This window comes from Oryctolagus cuniculus, chromosome 15 (assembly GCF_964237555.1).
Source record: "Oryctolagus cuniculus chromosome 15, mOryCun1.1, whole genome shotgun sequence".
Lineage (NCBI taxonomy): Eukaryota > Metazoa > Chordata > Mammalia > Lagomorpha > Leporidae > Oryctolagus > Oryctolagus cuniculus.
In genome coordinates, this window is record NC_091446.1 from 13,874,644 (window position 1) to 13,891,311 (window position 16,668).

The 16,668-nt window shown below is 43.9% G+C and overlaps 1 protein-coding gene across 2 annotated transcripts in view; it reads right to left on the bottom strand.

Annotated features, from left to right (window-relative positions):
* The window catches only part of LOC100339265 (pancreatic triacylglycerol lipase), a 103,709-nt gene that overhangs the window by 81,639 nt on the left and 5,402 nt on the right, over nt 1–16,668 (bottom strand). Inside the window, exon 1 of one of the 2 annotated variants that reach the window (XM_070058308.1) lies at nt 8,626–8,690. The exons of the other annotated variant lie outside the window; for it this stretch is intronic. Within the exon in view, the coding sequence (XP_069914409.1) occupies nt 8,626–8,673 (48 nt within the window). The 5' untranslated portion in view covers nt 8,674–8,690. Of the gene's footprint in view, nt 1–8,625; nt 8,691–16,668 lie in introns of those variants that run through there. 2 annotated transcript variants of the gene reach the window in all.

Sequence of the window (16,668 nt, forward strand, 5' to 3'; positions counted from 1 at the left end):
ATGGCCTGGGAAAGCAGAAGATGACCCAAGTCTTTGGGCCCCTGCACCCACATGGGAGACCTAGAAGAAGCTCCTGGCTCCTAGCTTCAGCTCAGCCCAGCTCTGGCCATTGCAGCCATTTGGGGAGTGAACCAGAGGATGGAAGACTTCTCTCTCTTTCTTTCTCTTTCTGCCTTTGCCTCTCTGTAACCCTGCCTTTCAAATAAATAAATAAATCTTAAAAAAAAAAAAAAAAGAATTGCCCACGATGGCCAGGACTGGGCCAGGACAAAGCTGGAAGCCAGTAGCTCAATACAGGTCTCTCACATAGGTAGCAGAAACCCAATTACTTGAGCCAAAATCGCTGCCTCCCATGGGTAACATTAGCAGGAAGCTAAAATCAAGAGATGGAGCTGGGTGTCCAACACAAGCACTCCACTGTGGGACACAGATGTCCTGACCAGTGGCTTAACTGCTAGGCCAAATGCCCACTCTAATCACCTACCCATCTTAGTTGATCTTTGAGAGTTTAGATTTTTGATACGTGAATTATAATATACAAATGGCCTCCAACAAATCCCTTCTTCCTAGGTACCCATCCCTTTTCAATATCAATATTTACCATTCCTCCTATCAAGAGAGAGAGCTTAGTTCTAATCACCAACACTGGAAAAATGGGTTGATTTGCTGACTTGCTTTGACCAATAATACATGGAAAAACAGACACGGTGCAAGTTCTAGGGCCTCCATCCCAGGAGGCCTTTCAGCACCCATGCCTGCTCTTGAACCGGGGTGCCCATATGGGATGCTGGAACGGCAGGTGGCACTTTATCCCCTCCACCACAGCGCCGGCCCCCATTCTTGCTCTCTTGGAACCAGCTGCCATGCTGAGAAATCCAGGCTTACTGGCTGCGGCGAGAGGCCCGGAAGGAAAACAGACCAGGTAGCAGAGGAGAACCAGTGCCGACACCCTCGCCACGGAGGCCATCTTCAACCTTCCTGCTCAAGTTAGCCCAGCAGAGCCCCCCGCTGGGCAAAACCACACGAGGGACCCCAGCTGACACCATGTGAAGCACTCAGCAGGACTCCGCCTGAGTCATGACCCTGAGACCATGGACACTAAAATATTAAGCCCCTACGGTTTGTCATGCGGCAGATAACTAAGTCAGCATAATTTCAGAAATGTAATTTTAGTAGAGATCAATAACTGCATGGTCCTTTTTTTTTTTTTTTAAACAGGACCTTCTCTTATATTAGTCATCATACTATGCAGACTTATATTCACAATTAATTGTGATTTAGACAAGATGGTTAGAATACAATGAGCTGTTAATTTAAAAAATAATGGTTTCTTAGTAATATAACAAAATATCTTAAAAGTTATCAAATGCATGTAAAGTCTTGTTATAAATAAGTATATTTTTAATCCAATAAAACTATAGGAATACTTAAACATTTCAAAATGATAGCATAAGATAAATATGTTTTAATTGAATTTATCTTTTCCAGAATTTCAGATGATCTGTGCATAACAAAATACAGTTAAAAAAGTCTTATCATCTATGTTTTGCCTAATAGAAGATATTAAGTTATAATATGGAAAATAAGGACAGAAATAAATATTATAAATGGGATCCTTTTTATTTGAACTTTCCTTATCTATATGGAATTGGCTTTGTCACTTGAGTACCTGTAGATTCACCAGTTGTGTGTGTGTGTGTGTGTGTGTGTGTGTAAGACAGAATTATGGGGGAGGTCAGGGCTGTGGCATAGTAGGCTAAGCCTCAGCCTGTGGTGCCAGAATCCAATATGAGTGCCAGTTCCCGTCCCTGTTGCTCCTCTGCTGATCCAGCTCTGTGTTTATGGCCTGGGAAAGCAGTGGAGGTTGGCCCAAGTGCTTGGGCCCCCCCATACGCATAAGAGACCCGGAAGAAGCTCCTGGCTCCTGGCTCCTGGCTTCGGATTGGCTCATTCTCCAGCCATTGTGGCAATTTGAGGAGTGAATCAGTGGATGGAAGACCTTTCTGTCTCTCCTTTTCTCTGACTGTAACTCTACCTCTCAAATAAGTAAATAATAAAAAATCTTTAAAAAAATAAAGGTAGAATTATGGATACAGCAGGACTTGTCTCCTCAAACCTCATGCAAGACGTTTAAACTGATGTCTTCATGTTAATGGCTGATGCATTTGGCAGCTAGGAGGTGGGACCCGCGAGGGGTCTTTAGGCCACTGGCAGTGTGCCCTCAGAGGGCAGTTGTCGGGAGGGAGTTTATTACTTGAGTTCAAGTTGTGCCTAGCTTTTTCTTGGCAGCTTATTCTCTTTTTCCTGTGATCACCAAGTGACCACCCCTCCATATCCACCATGATCAGCCTCCACAGATGCCAGAATAGGGGGCTGAGCCTGAACTATCATCTCCAAACTGTAAAGTGAAACAAGCCTTTTCTTTTAGTTAAAGTAACAAAAAAGGCGATTAGTATATGTAGTTATCACAGCAATAGGCATTTGGCACAGGGATTTAGATACCAGCTAAGATGGCAGTTGTGATGCCCACATCCATGCCCACACTGGAGTGCCTGGGCTTGCATCCTGGCTCTGCTCCTGCTTCCAGTTTCCTGCCAGTGCACACCCCGGGGAGCAGCAGGTAGGTTGGTCCCTACCAGCGACCTGGGAGACCTGGATTGAGTTTCCAATCCCCAATGTCAGCCTGGCTCAGCCCTGGTTGTTGTGGGCATTTGAGAATTGAACTCGTAAATGTGAGCTCTGCCTGTCTGTGTATGTGTGCCACTCTGTCTTGCTACATCTCAAATAAATTTTAAAAAATTGTAAAGGGAGTCTTACAAATAGATACCTCTAATTACAGTTATTCCTTCAGAACAAATGTTAAAACTTTGCAATTAATCTCCAGTGAAGAAGAAACTCAAATTACTCTCAATGGTATGATATGTGTATCTTTTCTCCACAATAGCCAAGGAAAAGATCAAATAATTTCATAATTTAGATATCCTGATTACAAGAGATCAGGTGATAAGATACTTAGAATCTGGGGCTAGCATTGTGGCATAATGAGTTAAGCCACCGCTTTTAAAAAAAAAGGATATTTAGAATCATCCAGATATCATTACCACATAATTATATATTATATATATAATACATACATACATAATGTATTATTATGTGGTATGTGTGATATATTTCACTACATATATGAAGATGAAGTGTAGAGACAGGAAGAAACCCATTCTGAAATACTTTTTGATGACTTTTTACTGAATGTCCTACAGATATTATTATTATTAGAAATACTAAGTCAAACTACATGTCGGGGCCGGAGCTGTGGCGCAGTCAGTTAATGCCCTGGCCTGAAGCGCCGGCATCCCATATGGGCGCCGGTTCTAATTCCGGCTCCTCCCCTTCCGAGCCAGCTCTCTGCTACGGCCTGGGATAGCAGTAGAAGATGTCCCAAGTCCTTGGGCCCCTACACCCATGTGGGAGACCTGGAAGAAGCTCCTGGCTCCTGGCTTCGGATCGGCACAGCTCCAGCCGTTGCAGCCATCTGGGGAGTGAAACAGCGGATGGAAGACCTCTCTCTCTGTCCCTACCTCTCTCTGCAACTCTTTCAAATAAATAAAATAAATCTTTTAAAAAAAAGGGGGTAGTGGTGCCATAGCTCACTTGGTTAATCCTCCGCCTGCAGTGCCAGCATCCCATATGGGCGCAAGGTTCTAGTCCTGGTTGCTCCTCTTCCAGTCCAGCTCTCTGCTGTGGCCCAGGAAGGCAGTGGAGGATGGCCCAAGTGCTTGGGCTTCTGCACCTGCATGGGAGACCAGGAAGAAGCACCTGGCTCCTGACTTCGGATTGGTGCAGCGCCGGCCGTAGCGGCCATTTGGGGAGTGAACCAACAGAAGGAAGACCTTTCTCTCTGTCTCTCTCTCTCTCACTGTCTATAACTCTACCTGTCAAAAAAAAAAAAACAAAAACAAAAACAAAAACAAAAAAAACTACATCTCTCCTCTGCTCAAACCCTGCATGACGCCTGTCTCACTAGAGTGAAAGCTGAAATATTTACTGCAGGACTGAAGCTCTCGCCTCACCTCCCATTGCCCCATTCAGGTACCAACCTTGTGCCCCTCTTCATTTCACTTCAGTCACAATGGCTCCGCACTACCATGAACCTGCACAGCAGGCCCCTGTCTCAGGCCATTTGCACTTGCTTCCTTCCTTGACCTAACGTGCCTTTCCTCTAGGCATTCACAGGGCTAGCCCCTTAGGTCATCTTTTTTTTTTTTTTTTTGACAGGCAGAGTGGACAGTGAGAGAGACAGAGAGAAAGGTCTTCCTTTGCCGTTGGTTCACCCTCCAATGGCTGCCGCGGCCGGCGCGCTGCGGCCGGCGCACCGCGCTGATCCGATGGCAGGAGCCAGGAGCCAGGTGCTTTTCCTGGTCTCCCATGGGGTGCAGGGCCCAAGCACCTGGGCCATCCTCCACTGCACTCCCTGGCCACAGCAGAGGGCTGGCCTGGAAGAGGGGCAACCGAGACAGAATCCGGCGCCCCAACCGGGACTAGAACCCGGTGTGCTGGCGCCGCTAGGCGGAGGATTAGCCTAGTGAGCCGCAGCGCCGGCCAGGTCATCTTTTCAATATGGACTCCCTTGCCACCCTACCAAAAATCTCCTCACCCTACTTTACCTCCACTGTCACCCAGACATCATATTCCCCTTCCACGCTTTATTTTCTTCCTCTTAGACTTAGACTATTTGCTTATTAGATTCCTAACAAAGTAGCTATTAGATCTATCAGGGAGGAATTTTTGTCTTTGTGTTAATTCCTATATGTGATATTCCTAGAATGAGCTTGGCACATTGTAAGCACTCAATGCACATTTGTTGAATGAATAAACACACCCTCTTGTTTATACTGAGTAACAATATGCTAGACATTGTGCATGATATTACAAAGAATGCATTCGTTAAATAAAAGCTTTTAAAAAAGATACTACAAAGGTAATGGGAAATGGCCCAGCTGGCTTCAACCTAAAGAAACCCTAAAAGGCAGACTAAACTATTGGTTTATGAAACCAAGACATATTTTATACAAAAGCACATTGATAGTGCAGTTCATTTGAAAGCAGAGGGGAGGAAGGCAAGGTGCACTTTCCTATGCTGGTCAAATATCACCCAGAACAAAGTACAGACACATGAACTGCGTCCATCAGTGCAGGATGTGCACACACTGCACTGTCAGATTCCCACCTGGGCGTGAAGCCATGTTGAGACGATGTCAAATCAGCTAACAGAAAGAAACACTGCAGTGGTTTTTCTCGGTCTGCATCAAAGAATTTGAAACCTAAAATAGCAAATACTCAAGCACTGCTACCTCAAAAAGTGGGAACACTGGACACGTGGTCCAACTTCTACTCCCTTGGGGTGCGGCAGGGAGCTGGAAGTTTTCTCTGGATCACATAGTGCTGTACCAGGGGAAGGAGCTAGGGCAAACGGGCATCTCGAACCCTCCCACTGGTTTCAGTGTGGCTGGCTTTATGCTTATTGGGTGCAGGAGCCTCTCGATGAGTTTCTGGATGTCTCACAAAGGCCATCTGCCATGTGTTGTGCCAATCAGTGTTTGTGAGGAGAAGGAGAGCCCAGGGCTTCTACTGTACTAACCTGACACTGAAACTGAGCGAGAATTTTAAAAAAGATTTGTTTATTTATTTTAAAGGCAGAGAGAGAGAGAGAGAGAGAGAGAGAGAGAGAGAGAGAGAGAGAAACTGTTCTATTCTCTGGTTCACTCCCCAAGCAGCCACAACGGCTGGAACTGGGCAGGCCAAGGCCAGGATTAACTTGCTGCACCACAACCCTGGCTCCACCGGCATTTTTCAGTTTCATTTAAGTTTCAGTCTTTCATGAGGAAAGTGAAAAGCAAACAATTGATTTCACATGGGTACACCTGCCATTTGATTAAACATCCCATCTTCCCACCAGTCATGACAGTGATACACATCGCCTGCAAGTGATGTGTATTAGCTCTCATTCATCTCCATGTTGGGCGGCCAGGGAGCAGCAGGTGGCTACGAGGGTGTGCCATTCTCCTCTGCTGTCACCACTTTAAACCTTCCCTTTCCTTCTGACCCCCTTGTCCAGCCTGGGGTCTGACATGGCTCTCAGCCCCCTGTCCCCTTCATCACCTTCTTCCCCATCTGCCTAGTGTGCCATTCCCAGGCCCCTGCTTGCCCTAGCGCCAGTCCAGGTGGGGAAGCATGGCGGCCTGGTTCCCTGAGGGGGATGACAGGAATACAGAGAGAAAGAGACCCAGCCGTTCCCTTCTCTGCTCCTCCTTCAGGCCTGGCTCCTGAGATACTCCCAGGGGCTCCAGGACCCCTCCACCTGGGCCCTCACCCACTCTTCCCCTCGGGCCTCAGAGGCAGCCTGTTCAATTCAGTGAGCATTTAATTCAACAAACACTTTTGCCCTCAGTTCCACAAACATCTCCCGCCTTCTTTCCTCTAAGCCACTGCTGTTTATTTACTAGACTTGGAAGAGCCCACAGCCCAGGCCCCAGGATCAAGGAAGACATTCACAAGAGCTCACAGCTGTTTTTCCTCCTAAGAAGACAAGGACCAAATTTCAGCCTTTGGACACAAAGAGTTGCTCTAAGGATCTCCTCTCAGACCTTCCTGACAGAGCTGGACATGGACACTGAGAAATACGGGGGTCAGTGAAGTGTGGGGCCCTCTTGTTCCTTCTCCAGGCTGCTTGTTCCTGAGGTCAGGGTTCCAACACCGCCTTTCCAGTTTCCCATCATGTTAGCTTGTGCTCCTTCCGCTCTCCATCCCATTGCCTCGTGTTTGCTTCACAGCGCTGGTCCCTGGCTGATATTTTCTTGTCTATTTATTTATGTGTTTGCAGACACTTTGTCAGAACAGAAACACTGTCTTGTTCACAAGTCATATCTTCAGTGCCCAGAATGGTGTCTGGTTTGTGGCGAGTGCAGAGTGAATGAAGGAACCCTCCTTAAAAATCGGAAAGGGCCACACATCTTTAGACCTAACGCCATTGTGTTTTATGTTGGAAACTGCATTCCACAAGGGAAGAGCATGTGGCAATTTATAAATATCTTGGCGTGCAGCCTTCATAAAGAGGAAGGTCTATTTTATTCTTCTAGAAATTGTGTAGGTTAAATACCTGTGACAGGACTGACCTATAAACCTAACTCATTCACTACCATGGAACCCTTTTTCTGTGGGAAAACTTATTTCACTCTCTCAACAAACAGCATTCATAAGATGGAAATCATTTAATCATTCAGAATAGTTTTACAATGTGGTGGGTGCTGAAATGATCCAAGATGTTGACCAAGGCAGCAACCCTGGGGGCCTTTTTGGGCCACAGGCGTGTGTAGAAACACTGCCACCAAGTGGTGCTTGGCATAACCACGGGTGCTTCTTTTATAAAGAGACTCCTTTTCTGGCTACCATACCCATGTTTATTATTTTACATGTTAAATACTTATCTAAGCTAATAAAAAGACACAAAAATATCCACATTTATGAGTGTTATGACACAAAACTAATAAAACATAATTTTAAAATATCCACTCTTCCATGAGAAATATCAACAAAATAAGTCATCTCAGCACAAACACAGACGTTGCTTTCAGCAGGAATATTTTCCAAAGAACCATTAATCCAGTCTACATTAATGGAGTTTATACCTTCCACTTGTAGCAATACCTGGTGCCAATATTTATGATAATATTTAACAAATAGGTCTTAAAGAAAATCACAGTGTTTCAAGAACTGGGACTAGTTGGTATTGATAACCTACTACATGCGAAGATCTATCCTATCCCTTTTATGACTATTAACTCACTTAATCTTCATTCTAGGAGATAATTACTGTTATCTTCAATAAATGGCCTTATAAATAATTAATTGCTTATAATATTAACAGTTATTAATCTTGAGCATAAGAGAGAAAAAATAATTTCATGGAGTTAACTTGGAAATTTTTCCCCTTCAATTAAATGAGAAATTGATCACGCCATCCAATCTTTCGTTAAAGGTGAATATTTACCCAGGAATGATTGTAACAATCTGCTCCTATTATAATCTATGTGCCAGGCATTGATCTAAGCTCATGTAACCCACACAACACTGTGTGGCAGGTACTAACTGTACAAATTAGGCAGGTGGGACACTGAGAGGTCAAATAACTTGCCCAAAGTGCTGCAGCTAAGCAGTCCTGGAGCTAGGGTTCAGCCTTGCTCCTCCATGGTCTTTGAAGTCCTACGCGACACCCCTGGGCTACCAGGTAGTGTTATGATCACAGTATTCTCTACCGAGAGGTCCAAACCAGCTGTGGGATGTGCTGAGACAAGTAATAAGAGCAATTGTATGCAGGCTTTTTAGGAAGAATTTCTCTGCTAAATAACACAACCCACATGCAAAAGCATCGTCCCATCTCAGTACCTACATGGATCCTGATACTCTAAATCTTTTGGACACAGCTGGAGCCCCATAAATACCTGCCATGAATATATTCCTGTCTCCATATCAGAAAAGCCTATTTTGGAGAGAGAATTTAGTAGAAAAAGCTTGTTTATTGTTCTCTTATCATGAGAAGAGTTTGAAGAAGAGAGATCTTGAGCAAACCTGAAAGTAGCAGTCTGATAAGTGATGTGGGATCCCAACACCCTCCATTGTCACAAAGACTACTGAAGAGTCTCCTAAAGTAGAAAAGGCAGAAAAACAAGCTTGTTCCCTCTCATTCAATCTAGTACATCCCTCTAAAGTGGCTTTCAGCATTACAAAATGGGAAATTCCATACAACACCATGGAATCAGAAGCTGACAACTTAGACCGGGCTGCCACAAGCATAGAAGCCAGAAGTGATGTCAGCATCATACGGAACAGGTCAATGTCCAGCCAGGACTTTTCTCTCTGCCCTTTGGACTGGTAGGGATCCTAATTGTGCTGCATCAGCGCATTCTGATGACGACTTTCACCGGGTGATCTCATCGATAGTGAGTCAAAAATAGTCAGCAATAGGTACGCTCTAGACTTGAATGACGATAGAGGTATGAAAACCATACATGGACTGCGTGAACATTCTAGGCAAAGGATTCATGGGGGAAGTGTACGTTTTGTTTTGTTTTGTTTTTCTTACAGAAAGGTAGCTGTGAAGACCTATGACTTGTAGAAGACCAAGTTTATTGCACCTTACTGTATGCCTCTGACAATCCCTTCCTTGTTTGCTAATTTCAGAAAGTTTACTTCTTTCTTTAAAAAAAAAAGAGGCAAATTTGTATGGCACATAGGTCAGGTCTGGGTAAATCCCTGTCTTAAGTAAACGCCTTGGTTCACCCTTACCTCAGTTGTTTTAAAAAAAAAATCCTTTTACCATCACACCATTAGGCTTCCACTCATCACAAAATTCATGCCCAGATCTGGAAAGTGGAGGGGTGTGGGAAGGTGAGAAGAACATCGTTTTCATGGTCCCTTTATTGGGAAGTAGTTGGTATTCCAGGCTTTAGGGCTCAGCCTTATCTAAAGACTGGTCTTCACCCTTCTGCATTATGAACGGCGCCGCAAGCTTCAAGTTCATGGCCACTCATACGGAAGGCTGAAAGGATCAGCGAGCCCTGGAAAGTATCTCACTGAGCACTGGAAGTTAAGCCCAGGGGATGGAGTCAATGCTGAGTGCACCCTGAAGTTCTTACAGGCAAACACAGTGCCCCCAAACCCTGTACTCGACATCAATTTGCTTCACGTCTTAAAAAAATCGTAACAAAATATACCTAACATAAAAATGACCATTTTTTCCATTTTTAGTTGAAAATTCAGTGCAGTAAGTTCTTCACACTGTTGTACAACCATCACCACCATTCTTCCCCAGAACTTTTTCATTATGTCAAACTGAAATCTGTTACCATTAAACAATAATCCTCCATTACCTATTCTAGGTACCTCCTATATACGGAATCATTTATTTGTCCTGTTGTGGTTTATGAAACTCAGCAAAATGTTTTCAAGGTTCATTCATGCTGAATTATGCATCAGAATTTATAAAGCTAAGTAGTATTTCTCTCTACTTTTTAATGGCTTTAACAATCAAACTCTTGGGGACAGTTTGTCAGTTTTTCTTTGCTCTAGGTATAGTTATCATCTGCAAAAGGAATGGTGGATTTCAGTAAAGAGTTGGGTGAGTGTGTGTGTGTGTGTGTTTGTGGTGAGGAAACAGCTACAAATGAGTCTCTGTATGGTGTGCAGGCACAGCGGAGGCTGTCTTGGGTGGCAAGGCCCACCAGCACCAGCACGTGATGGGTGTGAGGGAAAGCAAGCCCCAAGGTTCCAGGTGTAGGTAAGGACCGGAAGTTGCATTGTCTGACCCCTTTTCTCTCCTTCCTAAAAATAGCTGCTCCAGCTGGGCCTAGCCTGCTGCTTGCTTTTCTGCTCCTGATACCTGTGCACTCTCTGGGTTTCAACTTTCAACTCTAAGTAAAGGACTTTTTAATCTCTCCAGTTCTGTTCTGCTTGATAAACTATTAAACTTAAATCTCCAACAGCTTGGCCAAACTCACCTGCCCCAAATTTAACTCATTTGGGAAAGGAACCAGCAGATGGAAGACTGATTCATCCTCTCTCTCTCTCTCTCTCTCTCTCTCTCTCTCTCTCTCTCTCTCATTTTCTCCTCTTATAGAACTATGAGATAGCGTCCAACTTGTTAGGATGGCATTGACTGCCTCTGGCCCCAGGAGCTGAGAGGCTGGTTTTGGAGCTAAGAGCTAACAACTCCATAGTCCAGCATGTCTTACTCTCCACTTTGTCTCAGCTTTACCTCCAATGCAGTCAACAACATCTTTAGCTTACTGATTAGCTTCCACTACAAATTTCAGGAGCAGTCCTTTCCTTTTGATCAATACCTCGCATTCCTCATAAGCTGACTCCTCACCTCTGTAGGAGGAGGTTCCCAGGGATGCTGGCTCTCCCTTTCTTCCTCCCTCTTCCACTTTTGAGGTCTGTCAACTGTGCTTCCATACTCTGACTGTCAAGATTCATAACACTCAGAGTTGTTCTACAATTATAATGAAGTCGCCCGTGTTTTGTCTGGAGGCTGACTCCAAAAAGTTGAAAATCAATAAACAGAAATTAAGTTATTATGACTAGATAAATATTTTTGCCTTCAGAGCCAACCAGCATGCTGTAATTACATTTCCTTCTCTGCACTTACATTGTTCAGATACCCATTCCTTTCAAGTGAGTATTCAAATGCATTCTTTCCTAATATTTGAATTGCTCAAGATCAATGTCATTTTAGTTTGCTCCAAACTTGGACCATGCCTTTCTGTGCTGTTTTGCTTCCCCTGTATTCTCTAGTTGCCTTTTATGTTACCTCTTGTTGGAAGTATTGACACACACCTTCTTCGACCTATTCCTAGTGTATTGCAGCATTTTAATGCTTCTCCTGCCTGGGATCCATTCTGTTTTTCCTCTTGAAGCACACACATATCCAGTGGTTTGGGGATTTCATATGTGGATCATGGTTTTCCAGTACAGTCTTCTATTTTTCATGGAATGTGCACTTGCCTTTATTTTTTGTAATCTGTAGCTTTTCCCCATCTAGTTCTCAACTATATTATTCAGTTTATGAAAAAATATCTGGATTATGAAATAAAAAAATTCTAAAGGTTTATTTATTTATTTGAAAGGCAGAGTAACAGAGAGAAGGAAAGAAATCTCTTTTGTCCTCTGGTTCACCTCCCAGACGGCTGCAACAACTGGGGCTGGGCCAGGCAGAGGTCAAGAGCCCGGAACTCCATTTGGATCTCCCACATGGGTAGCAGGGACTCAAGTACTTGGGCCATTATATGCTGCTTCCTAAGTACATTAACAGGGAGCTGGATCTGAAGTGGAGTGTATCCAAGACTTGAACTGACATTCTGATATGGAATGTTGGCATCCCAAGCGGTGGCTTAAGTTGCTATACCACAACACTGGCTCCTGAAATGAAGATTTTTATAATTGTTCCTTTTTTGCTATGTTCATAACATCAGAATTATTTGCAGCTCTGCTCTTATCCATAAGAAAATGCTCATAAAAAAGCATAAAGTCAAAGGAAACTAAATGTGATAAAGCAAATTAAGTATTATCATAAGGTATTAAGGCCATTTAGAAAATAAAGGATTAATAGTTCTCTAAAAGCAACATGCTTGTTGTAAAATTAATAATTTGAAATTGGGCCAATAACTTAAGTGGGCAATAATAAAGGATACGCTTTAAAATTATGATATTGAAGAACATTTTGCACTCACTGAAATGTTCATGGAGAATTTGTAAAGATATTTGTAATGGAAAAAAAGTAAAATTCAAAGAAGTATACCAAAAATATTAATAATGGTGAGATCACAAGTGGTTTTTATTTTCTTTTTATACTTATCTATGTTCTCAAAATTTTTAATAATGCATATGAAATCGCCTTAATAATAAAAAAGTCACAAAGGAAAAAAAAGGGTACTTCTTAACCAAGCAATACCCAGTCTGGTTGCTTTATGTTATTAATTATTAAAATAGCAAAAGCAGATTGAGCCCTAAATGTCACATATGACAGAATTTAAAGACTTAAAAAAGTGATGATCTAAGAGAAATGTTGCACTGCTATTAATCAGCAGAGGAAAATGAGCCATTATGCAAGTCATTCTATCACTAATGCAAACTGGGAGGTGTATCCATCAGTTTTTACTAGGGTATGTGTGGTAACACATAGCATTCAAATATTATTGGCTTACAAAAATTAAGGTTTATTTCTTACTCCTCTTATGTTTTGGCTGCAATGGTTTTAGGCTGGTTCTGGCTCTGATCTACCAGTCTTTTTCATGCGTGATCCAAGCTAGGCCCTGTTCTAAACACGTTACTCTTGGGGCAGAGTAAAAGGTTGCAACGATAGAAACATGCAAGGAGGAAGGTGTTAAAACTTGGCATACTCTCCTCCATACAGACAGGGAGAACAAATAATGGAGAACAATCATACAACATGGAAAGCTACACACAGATTTCACCTTTTTTTGACAGGCAGAGTGGACAGTGAGAGAGAGAGAGAGAGAGAGAGAGAGAGAGAAGGTCTTCCTTTTCCATTGGTTCACCCCATAACGGCCGCTGCGGCCGGTGCACCGCACTGATCCGAAGCCAGGAGCCAGGCGCCTCCTCCTGGTCTCCCATGGGGTGCAGGGCCCAAGCACTTGGGCCATCCTCCACTGCACTCCTGGGCCACAGCAGAGAGCTGGACTGGAAGAGGAGCAACCGGGACAGAATCCGGCGCCCCAACCGGGACTAGAACCTGGGGTGCCGGTGCCGCAGGCGGAGGATTAGCCTATTGAGCCGTGGCGCCGGCCCACTTTTCTTTAAATATGTATTAATTAATTAATTTGAAAGGCAGAGTGGCAGAGAGAGAGAGAGAGAGAGAAATTTTCCATCACAGTTTCACCCAAATGCTTGCAACAGCCAGTGCGGGGGGCAGGGGCAGGGCCAGGATGGACGCCAGGAGCCAGAAACATCTGGTTCCCATATGAGTGGCAAGAGCCCAAACACTAGGGCAATCGCCTGCTTCCTTCCAAACACAACAGCAAGAAGCTGAACTGGAAGCACAGAGGAGGCAGGACTACAACCTGCACACAGGGAGGTTTAACCTACTGCTTCACAAACACCACGCCTTCTGTTTTTATATACACACCAGAATAAGCACCATATTTGAACCACTAGAATGGAAAACTTTCCTATTTTAATTTGCATATCTTTAATTACCAAGAAGTTAATTTGCTTTAATTACAAGAAAATTTGAATATTCTTTATTTAATTACCAGAACAGTTGAAAATTCTTTTTTGCATTTGTGGTCATGTGTACATCTTCTGTAAATATATTTTTCAGATCCTTAATGCACTTTTCTGAAGTTTGTCTCTTATTTATTTGTAAAAACTCTGAATAGTAGAGAAATTGGTTCTGTTTTAGGCAGATACCTGGCAAATATGTTCTACATTGTTGCTTATGCTTTTATTTGATTTATTTCACTTTTGCCATATAAAGGTTTTGTATTTTATGCAAAAAATTATTAGTTTTTCTTAATAGCTTCAGAGTTTGGTCCTGTTTAGAAAAGTCTGTCACTACAAGGTTATTAACAATTTCACTATATTCTTTTCATACTTCTAGTGTTTCATTTTTTGCTTTCAAATGTTCACTCATATGGATTTTATTCTGGTATAAAAGGTAAGATTTTCATCTATAATTTTAATTCTCTTAGTATGAATTTATGTAAAATATAGCCATTTCAACTTCCTCCATACGTAAAGTTATTTCCCTTTGTTTATTTAAATTTGTTCCCATGGTTTTCTATTTTACATTTTATTAAGCAACTCTCACATAGTTTTGTCAATTCTTCTTTTGGTTATCTTTTATTTTTGAGATTTATTTATTTATTTGAAAGGCAGAATGACAGAGAGGGAGAGACACACTCAGAGATCTTACATCTGCTGACTCACCTCCCAAATATCCAACAACATGCAGGGCTGGGCCAAGCAGAAGCCAGGAGCCAGGAGTTCCATCAGTCTCTCTGGGTCTCTCACATAGGTGGCAGGAACCCAAATACATGGGCCATCATCCGCTGCCTCTCAGGCACATTAGGAGCTTCAATATGAGATGTGTACATCCCAAGAGGCAACGGCTTAACCAGCTGCACCACAAAGCCTTCCTGTTTTATAACATGTTGCCTTTTATTTTTATCAATTAAATTCTTCCTCCAACTTAACTTGCTCTTTTTTAAATTTCTTCAACTCTAAGTCATTGTATTTTAATGTATTCTGCCATTAAAATGTTTTATTTCTTCCGTGACCCAAGAATTCTTTAAAGGAATATTCAAAATATATTCTGCTATATGAAACTAGTTTTAATTGGTTAAAAAGTCATATAAATCGCCTTATTATTTCCTATCTCCCTTATTTCCACTTTCTAAATGAGCCATTTCTCTATCTCACTGTGAGCAGCCTTTTGCAATCACATCAAAAGGCTGGGAAATAGACTTATTAATTTACTCAAGAAATATGGGTGCTTATAATTTGTTAGATCCTGTTAGCACTGGGGTTCAGTAGTGGAAAAATGACCCTCGCCCTCAAGGAGTGCACATTTCAGTACAGCATATTTCAGAGACAGACGATATGTCAGCATAAAGAAATAAAATGTGATGTATGTTAAATAGTGACTTTTCCAGGAGAAACACAAAGCATGGAGGGGATGTGTGTTTAGGATAAGGAGGGGCTTGCAATTCAAATGAACGTGGCCAGGGATGGCACCACTAAAAGGTAGCATTTGAATCAAGACCTGAAGAGAGTAGGAGCAAACCATATGGATGGCTGAGAACAGCATTCAGCAGAGGGAAGAGAAAGCACAAAAACTGGTAAGCAAACCCACACTCTGGGATTTCAAAATCTAGGAATCTGTGGGAGACACTCAACTATTGTTGTGGTTGTTGTGGTTGCTGTTGATTCCTCCTCTCCTCTCCTCTCCTCTCCTCTTCCTGTCCTCTTCCTCTCCTCTTCCTCCTTCCTCTTCCTCTCCTCTCCCTCTCTCTCTCTCTCTCTCTCCTCTCCTCTCCCTCTCCTCTCCTCTCCTCTCCTCTCCCTCCTCTCCTCTCCTCTCCTCTCCTCTCCTCTCCTCTCCTCTCCCTCTCCCTCTCCTCTCTCTCCTCTTCCTCTCCTCTCCTCTCCTCTCCTCCTCTCCCTCCCTCTCCTCTCCTCTCCTCTCCCTCCTCTCCTCTCCTCTCCTCTCCCCTCCTCTCCTCTCCTCTCCTCTCCCCTCCCTCTCCTCTCCTCTCCTCTCCTCTCCTCTCCTCTCCTCTTCCTCTCTCCTCTCCTCTCCTCTCCTCTCCTCTCCCTCCTCTCTCTCTCCTCTCCTCTCCCTCTCCTCTCCTCTCCCTCTCTCCCCTCCCTCTCCCTCTCCTCTCCTCTCCTCTCCTCTCCTCCTCCCCTCTCCTCTCCTCTCCTCTCCTCTCCTCTCCTCTCCTCTCCTCTCCCTCTCCCTCTCCCTCTCCTCTCCTCTTCCTCTCTCTCCTCTCCTCTCCTCTCCTCTCCTCTCCCCTCCCTCTCCTCTCCTCTCCTCTCCTCTCTTCCTCTCCTCTCCTCTCCCCTCCTCTCCTCTCCTCTCCTCTCCTCTCCTCTCCTCTCCTCTCCTCCTCCCTCTCCTTCCCCTCCTCTCCTCTTCCTCTCCTCTCCTCTTCTCTCCTCTCCTCTCCTCTCCTTCCTCTCCTCTCCTCTTCCTCTCCTTCTCCTCTTCCTCTCCTCTCCTCTCCTCTCCTCTCCTCTCCTCTCCTCTCCTCTCCCCTCTCCTCTCCTCTCCCTTCTCTCCTCTTCCTCTCCCTCTCTCTCCTCTCCTCCTCCTCTCCCTCTCCTCCTCTCCTCTCCTCTCCTCTCCTCTCCTCTCTCTCTTCTCTCCTCTCTCTCCTCTTCCTTTCTCTCTCCTCTCCTTTTCCTCTCCTTTCCTCTTCCTCTCCTCTCCTCTCCTCTCCTCTCCCTCTCCTCTCCTCTCCCCTCCTCCTTCCTCTCCTCTCCTCTCTTCCTCTCCCCTCCTTCTCTCCTCTCCTCTCCTCTTCCTCGTCCTCTCCTCGTTCCCTCTCCTCTTCCTCTCCGCTTCCTCTCCTCTTCCTCTCCTCTCCT